The sequence below is a fragment of the Jaculus jaculus genome, chromosome X (assembly GCF_020740685.1).
Source record: "Jaculus jaculus isolate mJacJac1 chromosome X, mJacJac1.mat.Y.cur, whole genome shotgun sequence".
Classification (NCBI taxonomy): domain Eukaryota; kingdom Metazoa; phylum Chordata; class Mammalia; order Rodentia; family Dipodidae; genus Jaculus; species Jaculus jaculus.
Genome location: NC_059125.1, coordinates 50,911,474 through 50,922,430, shown reverse-complemented (window position 1 = coordinate 50,922,430; position 10,957 = coordinate 50,911,474). Strand labels below are relative to the sequence as shown.

The 10,957-nt window shown below is 48.4% G+C and overlaps 1 protein-coding gene across 1 annotated transcript; it reads left to right on the top strand.

The window, feature by feature from the left end:
• The first annotated feature begins 3,518 nt into the window (after positions 1-3,518).
• Positions 3,519-9,748, top strand: Pim2 (Pim-2 proto-oncogene, serine/threonine kinase). Its single transcript, XM_004670091.2, has 6 exons — positions 3,519-3,758; positions 3,889-3,998; positions 4,820-4,870; positions 7,698-8,070; positions 8,379-8,555; positions 8,648-9,748. Exons 1-6 carry the CDS (start codon positions 3,698-3,700, stop codon positions 8,809-8,811), a joined length of 936 nt encoding a protein of 311 aa, XP_004670148.1. The 5' UTR covers positions 3,519-3,697; the 3' UTR covers positions 8,812-9,748.
• Positions 9,749-10,957: the final 1,209 nt, after the last annotated feature.

The window sequence follows — 10,957 nt, the reverse complement described above, 5'->3', positions numbered from 1 at the left end:
TGTCCGAGGCCCTCACCTTCACCTACCATACTTCCTGGGAACTCAGGGGTAATGAGAGCAGGGGATTGTGAGCTAAGAGCAGAGATTGAATTTCCTGTCTGAATCTTATCTATTCACCCTGCCTCTCACCACTAATGTCTGCTCTTTGTGATAGTCCAATGTGGGGGAAATGCTTTGGAAATGCACAGTTGACGATTAAATTAGCAACAAGAGTTATTACAAGTGACCAGAGGTGATCCCTTCCCAGTTGGGTTTTAGAACCTAGTTCTATTAACACCTTCTGGTCCATCCCCCTCCTTAGGGTTAAAGCCCCGGTGGAGGAGGCTGGTCAGCCCTTAGGGGTTCTCAAAACTTTTTCCTTGTGCTTCCTTAAAGGGGGGAGGGATCCTGTGAAAGGGTGTGTGACTTAGGGTGTGGCTTGCCTGAATGGGTGGCTGCAGGGTTTCTAAAATACTTGGTCCAGCATATGTATGCTAAGCAAGTTGACGTGGAGCTGGGTGTGGTGGTGCACGCCTTTAATCCCAGCGCAGAGGTAGGAAGATCACCTTGAGTTCCAGGCCACCCTGAGGTTAGCCTGAGCTAGAATGAGACCCTACCTTGTAAAAACAAAACAAAACAGACAGGAAACCTCTATTTTATAGCTGTGTGGTATTAGACTCTTGAATTTCCAGTGACCATCTCCATCTGCAACTACAGGTGTGATTAATGTCTGCTACCTCATGCTCTCTGAATGTGGGCACTGATAGAGAATGTGTATGATCAATAATGTACTCCTGGAAACAGTATCTCACACATTCTGAGAGCACAAACATTAGGGGGTATTAGCCTATTTTGGAAGTTTGTACCATTTGGTCTCAGCCTGCCTCTTCCTGTTCATTTTTGGCTTCTGCTTGAAATTTGCCTTTCCCATATCTCAGCTACCAACCTTCCTTGTCTTTCAAGACAGGTTGAGGGTCACCTCAGAAGCCCTGTGTACTCCACATTCTCACTTCTGTCTACAAATATTCCTAATAACTGTACTATAAATAAACTTCCTTGGCTGGGGATGTGTTGTTTATCTTGATTATTTGTCTTAGGAGTTGCACCCCCCACCAAAGGTTGGTGGGCTTATAGTAGTGATGTTGGATGATTAAGGGAGAGTGCATGTACCTGCTTTTTGTGCTTTGTTCATATGTGTAACTGCAGGGAGTCCACAACTTCCCTGTGCATTTCAGTATCTCCAGTGGTGTGTGAAAGAGATAAGGGCTTGTTTCCAGGTTTGTCAGATGGTGACTGAGTGTGGGACTTTGTCTCTGACAGTCTGTGTCTGGTATTTGAGACTACATGTTTGCATGGGGCTGGCAGTGACAGTGTACCTGTAGTTTCTGTCTGATGGAGTGGATGTCTGTCTGTATGCTTGCAGCTATTTATTGACAGTAGATCTCTGTCAATTTTGTGATACTGCCTATCTATGTGGCTCTCTCACATTACATGTCTACTTTTGGAGCATCTATTTTCCTGTGACAGAAAATGGGTCCCCCGTTTCTGGGACAGTGTATGTCTGGTGGTGCCAGTGTGTTTGTGACAAATTTGTCAGCATTTGGTGGGGCATTTCTAGGACGCCTGCACAGTAGCAGAATTTGCATCTCCATGAGAAAACCTGTCTGTGTGTCTAGGTCATTCACTTGCATACCTGAATGTGTCTGACTATACCTTTCATGGTACTTTTGTGCTCTTTTTCATTTTTAAGAAATGTATTTTATTTATTTGAGAGAGAGCGAGTGAGCGCCCAGGGCCTTCAGCTACTGCAAACAATCTCCAGATGCATGCATCACATTGTGCATCTGTCTTAATTGGGTCCTGGGGAATCGAACCTGAGTCCTTTGGCTTTTCAGGCAAGTGCCTTAACCACTAAGCCCCCTTTTTTGTTTTTGAGACAGGGTTTCACCAAGATGGCCTTGAACTCATGGTGAGGTCCTCCTTCCTCCTTAGTCACCCAAGTGCTTGGATTACAAGTATGTTCTGCAACACCTGGCTTTCTTTCAGTTTTTCTTTTTTTTTTTTTTTTTGAGGTGGGGTCTCACCCTACCAGGCTGATCTGAATTCACTACGTAGTGTTCGGGTGGCCTTGAACTCACAGCTGTCTTCCTACCTCTGCCTCCCAGGTGCTGGCTCATTTCTTTTTTGAAGTAAGGTTTTACTGTAACCCAGGCTGACCTATTAACTCTAGCTCAGGTCCACTCTGAACTCAGTGAACTTCCTACATCAGTCTCATGAGTTCTGGTATTAAAAGACATGACCTAACACGTCTTACATCTGGCTTTCTTTGTCTTTGCAGTTGTATTCTCTCTCTTCCTGTGCATGAGGCCTTTTGGCCATTTTCTTTTCTTTTCTTTCTTTTTTTTTTTTTTTTTTTTGGTTTTTCGAGGTAGGGTCTCCCTCCAGCTCTCAGGCCGCTATGTAGTCTCGGTAGCCTTGAAGTGACGGTGATCCTCTACCTCTCCCTCCCAAGTACTGGGATTAAAAGCTTGCCCCACCACGCCCGGCTATGGGTTTAAGGATTTTTTTCCTTTTGGCTATTTTCAAACCCTTGTCTAAGGCTTGGCTATTCAAGTCGAGGTATCTCTCTCAAGGAAATGCAGCTCCCACAAGCATGCGTGGTTGGGCGTGTTGACGCACACTTTTAATTCCAGCATTTGGTGGGAGGGAGGCCTAGGATCACTTAGTTCAAGGCCAGCCTAAGACTTACATAGTAAATTCCAGTTCAGCCTGGGCTAGAGCGACACCCTACCTTGAAACAAAAACATGCGCTGTTGGTTCTATTCGTATTGACTAGGCCTAGTATGTTTGTATAAGTTGCAGGCTGCAAAAGAAATCCACACAGGCCACCTCCTCCAGGCACCAAACTGCGTTTGACTGGTGTATTGCCATCCCCCCTCACACCCACCCTAGCAATGGTCAAGGATGTTACCCCCTCCCTGAAGACCAGACAGGTTTTGTATAAAGGCTTGATTTCAGCTTCCAGGCAAAAGCTTAAGAGTCGGCTGCACCATTCCTTTCCGAGGTGAGAAGTACCCTTCGTGAGGGGATCCTCCTTAGCTACGAGCACACTCAGCTTCATATAAGCTGCTCGGCGTTATATCTGCACTAAATCTCAAGGCAGCGGCAGCCCAGCTTCCTAGGGAAGGAGGCTGCGCAGTTTTTTTTTTTTAAGTGTACTCACATACCCTACCCTACCACACCAACAACCCGCGCAACAACCAAAACAAACGCGGTTGCTGCAAAGGGATTCCCAGAACCGGTTTTCGCTTCTAGTGCGCCTCCACATTTGCATACAGACCCCGCCTCCGCGGAAGAACCAGGCGTGTATTTGCATAAGGGGGCACTTGAAACGTTGATGGTGGCATGCAAATAAGGACTGGCTCCGATTGGCTGGGGTACAGCAGGTGCCGCGTTCAGATTGATCAAAGCCAAGTGGGCGGGGCCGTCGCGCAAGGCGACTCTCCCGGGAGGCGCGTGCCCCGGCTCAGTAGCATTGGGGCTGGCGCGCGCGACGAATCTTAACGTTGCGCCGTCTGCAGGCGCTTCCGGGCCACCAGTTTCCCTGCCTTCCACCCTGGCGCCCCCCAGCCCTGGCTCCCCGGCCGCATTGCCCCGGGCGTCCACGCCCTGCGGGCTCAGCGGATTCAGCGGGCTTAATCTGCGCAGCACCTCCTCCATGTTGACCAAGCCTCTGCAGGGGCTCCCTGCGCCCCTCGTGACCCCCACGCAACCACCAGGTGAGCGCAGCCTCCCCTGCCGCGATCAGGTGGGGTGAACTGGAGTGGTGGGTACCGGTGCGGGGGTGAGGGAGTCACGGTAGGGCTCAGCATACCGCCAAACCTGACTTCTTCGCCTCCGTCTGCGTAGGAGGCAAGGATCGGGCAGCCTTCGAGGCCGAATACCGACTTGGCCCCCTCCTGGGTAAGGGGGGCTTTGGCACCGTCTTCGCGGGACACCGCGTCACAGATAGACGCCAGGTATCTACCATGAGGGTTTTGGGAGGGTCAGGTGTGTTCGCTGGTGGGGGGAGGGTGGAGGTCCTGGGATGCTGATTGCCTTTGGAGTGAGCCTGCAGTGTGTTAGTAGCTACGGTCATGAGTACCAGGATCAGGGGTGCGCGCGCGCGTGTCTGGCGGCCCAGGTGGGCATGGGGGTGAGCAGGACTCGGCAGGAATTCTGGAGAACCATGGGCTTCGACCAGGGAGGGGAAGGTCTGTCTTGAGGACTCGACCCTAGTATCCAGAGAATTTGCGTATGAGGTCCTTCTAGGTCTGGAGGCTTGGGGAATTTTCAGTAGGTGTTTTGAGTTCCTGAGAACAATTCCTGAGAACAGGAACCCCAGTACCGAATATGATGTGTCCTGGAGATGGGTAGGATAGTGGAGGACTTCAGGTGCCAAGAAACTTAGGTTAGAATTCAGACCTGAGGGTGTGGGTCAATCAATGGTAGAGCATTTGCCTAGCATTCATGGGGCCCTTAGTTAAATAACTCGGCACCACAAGAGAGCGGGGCCTGGAAAGGCAAGGAGAGAGAAGAAAACAAAAGAAGAAAATCGCAACTAAATCATGGACCTGAGGGGGTCCTCTTGTTTGCCCCGAGAAAGAGCCTAGGTCTAGGATGGTTGGTAGCTGAAATGAACTTGGGGACTCTGGAGTGCAGGCCCATTACAGTGTATGATGTGTATGAGACCAGAAATCCTAGAGTAGATTGCAAATGGAAGGTTTCTGGAATTGGGCCGAGGGTCTAGATTCGGAGGCTATCGCCCCACTAGCCCTTGACACTCAGCTTTTTTCTCCAGGTGGCCATCAAAGTAATCTCCCGAAATCGTGTGCTGGGCTGGTCCACCTTGGTAAGTATCTTTGTCCTCCATGACCTGTGAACTCACTGAGCTCACCCCTATTTTCTAGGGGATATAGGATTCCTTAGGCCCTGTAACGGTGATTACTCCCACCAGCCTGTTTACAGCTTTGTCGTGGCACAGCTCTGATTTCACCTCAATTCCCCCAGAGCTTTGAATTCTCTTCACCTCTCCCTTCTTAATCCTTTTTCCAAACACTACTTCAGGGGCTGTCCACAGGACATACTGGTGGGGAAAGAGGGGCCTAGGTCATTGGTTACCATGGTGATGTTGGCTGCTACTCTCATGCTGCCCTTAGAACGCTAACGGACATCAGGGCGGGTCTGGGCAAATTGTAGATGAGAGGGCTCCCCCTGGTGGGCGTTTGAGAGAGACTGCGTCGGTCGTGGGATCCACAGAGAGGGACGCCTGCGCAGTAGCAGAATTTGCGTCTCCGTGAGAAAACCTGTCTGCGGCTGTGCAAGTCTGGCGTGGCCTGTGAAGAGCCCCACCTCAGAAAGATTTCTTTCTAGCAGCCACTGCCTTCTTAGAAGGGCTTTGGGGACAAGAACTGAGCTATTCTAACTGCCTAATGAGACCGAAAAAAAATTATTGAATGTTTACCCTGTTGCTGGGTCCATTGTAATCAATCACTGTAAGCTGTTTTTAACAAGTGAAAGCCCGGTTTGGTGGCAAACACCTGTAATCTCCGCACTCAGGAGGCTGAGATAGTAAGATTGTACTTGGAGTTTGAGAGCAACTTCAGCTACATAGTGGCTATTAGACCATCCAGGGCTACATAGAAAGACCCTGTCTCAAAATTAAAAATATAAAAAAACTCAGATCAGTGGACTATTTACTACAGCTCATTATGTGCTAGGTCCCTTTCTGCTAACTTCTCCATCTGTCTTAACAATTTATTCATTCCTGCCCTGTTAGTAGGCACTGCTCAGGTGCTTGAAATAGGTTAGTGAACAAAACTGACAATCTCTGTTGGACCCTGTGCTTCCATTTAACAAACTTTATTTTTATTTTTGGTTTTTCGAGGTGGAGTCTCACTGTAGCCCAGAGTGACCTGGAATTCACTATGTAATCCCAGGGTAGTAGCCTTGGGCTCATGGCGATCCTCCCATCTCTGCCTCCCGAGTGCCGGATTAAAGGCGTGTGCCACCACACCTAGCCATTTAACAAACATTTATTAAGCATCCACTGTGTGTAAAATGCTGTTCTAATCTGGATGTTGGCTTAAAAAAGGTAAAGAACACCACATAATAGTTATTGTGCAGGAAAGCACTTGTACTTACTTAAACATTGAGCTCCTACTACATGCTATAGATGTGTGTGGTCCCTTCACTTAGTTCAGCCGGTGGATGAGTTTGAGCCCTTAAGATAAAGATACTGGACTCATAGCTCAACAAGAGTGTTTTCTTAGCATGCATGAAGTCCTGGGTTTTATCCCCAGCACAGCAATTGTGGACCATACCTGTTTCCTACACTTGGAAACTGGAAGCAAGAATATGGTGGCAACAAGCCTTTTACTCTGGAGACAAGTAGGAGTATCACTGAGTTTAAGGCCAGTCTGGGACTACAGAATAGTGGAGGCAGGACTATCAAGTGTTCAAGATCATTCTTAAACACAGTAAAATGTAGAGCTTAGCGGTTAAGGTGGTTGCCTGTGAAGCCTAGGAACCCAGGTTGGATTCCCCAGGACCCATTTTCTCTCTATAAATAAAAATGAATTAAAAAATGTTTTTCAAATTTGAGAGTGGCAGATAGAGAGAATGGGCGCTCCAGGGCTTCCAGCCACTGCAAACAAACTCCAGATGCGTGCGCCCTCTTGTGCATCTGGCTAACGTGGGTCCTGGGGAATCAAGCCTTGAACTGGGGTCCATAGGCTTCATCAGCAAGTGCTTAACTGCTGAGCCATCTCTCCAGCCCTATAAATTTATTTATTTGAGAGTGACAGAAAGAGGGAGAGTGGGCATGCCAGGGCCTCCAGCCACTGCAAACGAACTCTAGATGTGTGCACCCCTTGTGCATCTGGCTAACGTGGGTCCTTAGGCTTCACAGGCAAGCACTTAACTGCTAAGCCATCTCTCCAACCCAAAATAAAATATTTTTAAAAGTAGGGCTAGAGAGATGGCTTAGCTGTTAAGATGCTTGCCTCTGCCTCTTTCTTGCCCTCGATCACAAAAAAGAAAATATTTAAAAAAGAAGGTATGAGATGGCTCAGCGGTTAAGGTACTTGCCTGCAGAGTTCAAGACCTGTTTAATTTCCCACTACCCATGCATAATGTGGCGCATGCAGCTGGAGGCCCTAGTGCAACCATTCTCTTCTTTGTCCTCTTTCTGTGTAGAAGGATGGGGTGTGGAAATAGCTCAGTAGTTAAAGGCAACTGCTTGTTGGCCAGGGCCTACACACATAAAATTAAACCTAAGAAGTGGCACATTGGCAGTAGCAAGCGGCCCTGATGTGTGCACACAAAAATACAGGAAGGGAAATGAAGTGATGGCTCAGCTTTTAGCACAGTTGCCTGCAAAGCCTAATAACCTGGGTTTGATTACCCAGTTTCCAAGAAAAGCCAGATGTGCAAAGTGGCAAATGCATCTGAAGTTTATTTGCAGCAGCTAGAGGCCCTGGTGTGCCCATTCTGTATCCTATCTCTGTGCTTGGCAAATAATTTTTTTTTTTGAAAAGACATACAGGAAGGGGACCGTGTTACTACAGGCTACAGCCAGGAGGCAAAGGAGCCCGGACAATAAATTAAGGTGAGGAATTGCCCTCAGAGCTACAGCCCTAACATCTGCTTTCTCTTTTTTGTTTTTTTTATACCTCCAGTCAGACTCAGTCACATGCCCACTTGAAGTGGCACTGCTCTGGAAAGTGGGTGAAGGCAATGGGCATCCTGGTGTGATCCGTCTGCTTGACTGGTTTGAAACACCAGAAGGCTTCATGCTGGTCCTAGAGCGACCCATGCCTGCCCAGGATCTTTTCGACTACATCACTGAGAAGGGCCCATTGGGTGAAAGCCGCAGCCGCAGCTTCTTCACCCAGGTGGTGGCAGCTGTTCAGCACTGCCATGCGCGTGGAGTTGTCCATCGTGATATCAAGGATGAGAACATCCTGATAGACCTGTGTCGAGGCTGTATAAAACTCATCGATTTTGGTTCTGGTGCCCTGCTTCATGATGAACCTTACACGGACTTTGATGGTAAGGCTTCTTGTCATAGGAGGGTTGAACTCCAGTAGTGGGTAATCCTGTAACCTTTGACCTTTTTAAAGTTCTTGATTAGTGTGGGGGTCCTGTTAGTATCTCCCTTTTTGGTAAGAGGATCTTACTGTTGGCTTTAAAATACTGTTTTTAACTATTCTTGCTGCTAATGTGACTATGCTGTTTGAAGAGCTGCTAGTTACTCTAGTGGGGTGGAACCCTCCTTTAATAAGTTCCACACTCCCTATAGGGCCAGGAGTTAAAGACAGGCATAATTAGAGGGATCTAACCCTTTGGCTTATATGCAGGGACAAGAGTGTACAGCCCTCCAGAGTGGATCTCTCGACACCAGTACCATGCCCTTCCAGCCACTGTCTGGTCACTGGGTGTACTTCTCTATGACATGGTGTGTGGGGACATTCCATTTGAGAGGGACCAGGAGATTCTGGAGGCTGAGCTCCACTTCCCTGCTCATGTTTCCTCAGGTGAGGCCCTCCTGACCCTAGCCCAGCAGATGGCATCCCTCCCAGTGGTACTTGACACTACTTGCTAATTTCTCTGTGCTTTTCCCCCACAGATTGCTGTGCCCTAATCCGCCGGTGCCTGGCTCCTAAACCTTGTTCCCGACCCACACTGGAGGAGATTCTGCTGGACCCCTGGATGCAAACACCAGCAGACAAAGCACCCATCAGCCCCTCCAAAGGAAGTCCCACCCCTTTGTCCTGGTCCCTGCTTCCCTAGGCCCAGCCAGGATCTCACTACTTGGAGTCCCATGGTTATGCCACAAGGGATAGATGGTGTATCTGTTGACCTGGTTATACAGGTTGTTTAAAATCCCAGTATTGCTAAGATCAGGGACTAGGGATCAGGGCTCAAAAGATCAGCCAGGTCTGCCCAGTTCCCATCCCAATTCTGTGAAGGATCCTCCCAGAACCTGTGGTCCATTATTTGGGAAAGAGGAATTCCTTCCTTCTGTTTAAGATGTTTATTTGGTTGGAGTTCCTTCCCTTCTGAGCCCTAATACTCTTATTCTGACATTGTAGTCCCTACACTGGCACCTCTTAATACTACCAACACAAACTTAGACACTTAGTTCAAATGCTCTCACTTGGGCAAGGGTGCTTTCCTTAAAATACCCCAGCAGCTCTTACTTTAGCTAAAGGGCCCTTAACCCTAGCACGGGGTCCCATAATCAAGCTGCTTTTCTGCCTCAGCCCAGAATTGCTTATTCTGGGGGAGGTAATGCCCTATTGGTATCCCAGGGCTTTGTGTGTGTGTGTGTGTTTTATTTTTTCTTTTGGTGATTTTTGGTGAGGGGACCCTATTGTTATCCCAAGTGCTCTTATTCTGGTGAGAAGAACCTTACTTCCATAAATTGGGGAAGGAATGGGAGATGGACACCACCGGACACCACCAGAGACTTGGATGGTTGGGGGGAGGGGATGGGCTGAGGGAAAGAAGTCTTGCTGTTTGTTCTCCTGGGGTCCTCCCTCTCCCAACTTTACTGCCTCCTCCTGAGCCAGGTTTGTCCACTTGAGCTAAAATGTAAATAGTCGTGTACTGGAGGTAGGAGAGAGCTACAAGTGTGCCCTCCTGTCCCTTCTTCCCCTGCCTGGATTATTTAAAAAGCCATGTGTGGAAACCTATTTAATAAATAATAAAGTCAGAAGTGACTGGCCATTTGTAGAAACAGCTTTTGTGGAGCATCTACTGCGCACTGAGTCCAGAGTTGGTGGGCTAGAAGAAATCCCTATTCAAGAAAAGGGCACTGGTGGGGCTGGCACTTTCTTGCAAATCCAAAGGACCCAGGTTGGATTTCCACAGGACTTGTGTGTAAGCCAGATGCATGAGGTAGTGCATGTGTCTGGAGTTCATTGCACTGGCTGAAGGCCCTGGCATGCCCAACCCATTTTCTACCTCTTTCTCAAAGTAGAAAAGGGCTCTGGTGCGAGAGTCCAGTTGAATTGACAGTCTGTATCACAAACTCCTGTCTCCTAGATGCTGAAACATTTTTTTCTTTGAGTTAGCCTCTGCAGCCCAGGCTGACCTGGAATTCACTATGGAGTCTCAGGTTGGCCTCGAACTTGTGGCAATCTACCTCTGCCTGGGATTAAAGGCAAGTGCCACCACGCCTGGTTTCTGCATGCTGAGATTTATAGACATGAACCAGGTGGAATTTTACTAGCATCTTCTGGCTGCTTTTAAATTCTACCTTTTAAAATTTTTATTTGAGCTGAGCATGGTGACACATGCCTTTAATCCCAGGCAGAGATAGCAGGATTTCCGTGAGTTCCAGGCCACTCTGAGGCTACATAGTGAATTCCAGATCAGCTGAAACTAGAGTGAAACCCTACCTTGAAAAAAGATTGAGAAGCAAACAGTGGATTATGGGCACGCCAGGGATTCCTGCCACTGCAAGTGAACTCCAGATGCGTGCATCTGGCTTTACATGAGGGATCGAACTCTGGTACTTAACGGCTTGGTAGGGAAATGCCCTAACAAAATTACTTATTTGCACGTGTGTGCACATGTCAGGGCTAGATGACACGCAGGCCCCAGCTTTCAGTGCGGTGCTGGGGAATCATAGACCAACTATCCAAGCAAGCTCCACTAAGCCATCGCCCACTCTGTACCTTTACATTTTCTCACATCTAAACTCCCGTCCTTCGGCTTTCTCTGATGTTGGCGCCAGTTATCCTGCTACCTGCCCCTCACATCTGCAACGATGTCTCCCAGCCAATTCACGGTGCATCTTCAATCACAAATGTCAGATTTATGTTCAGCTGCCCCGCCCTCCAGAAAGTATTCCCCCAGATGGTTACAACCCCTCCAAGAGGCGGGGTGTGACTAAGAAGGGGAAGAACTTCAGCCCAACCAGAAAGCAATT

Coding starts and splice junctions, on each gene's coding strand:
- Pim2 (XM_004670091.2), top strand. CDS start 3,698: ATGTTGACCAAGCCTCTGCAGGGGCTCCCTGCGCCCCTCGTGACCCCC. Junction 8,071..8,378: donor ACCTTACACGGACTTTGATG/GTAAGGCTTCTT, acceptor GCTTATATGCAG/GGACAAGAGTGTACAGCCCT. Junction 8,556..8,647: donor CCCTGCTCATGTTTCCTCAG/GTGAGGCCCTCC, acceptor TTTCCCCCACAG/ATTGCTGTGCCCTAATCCGC.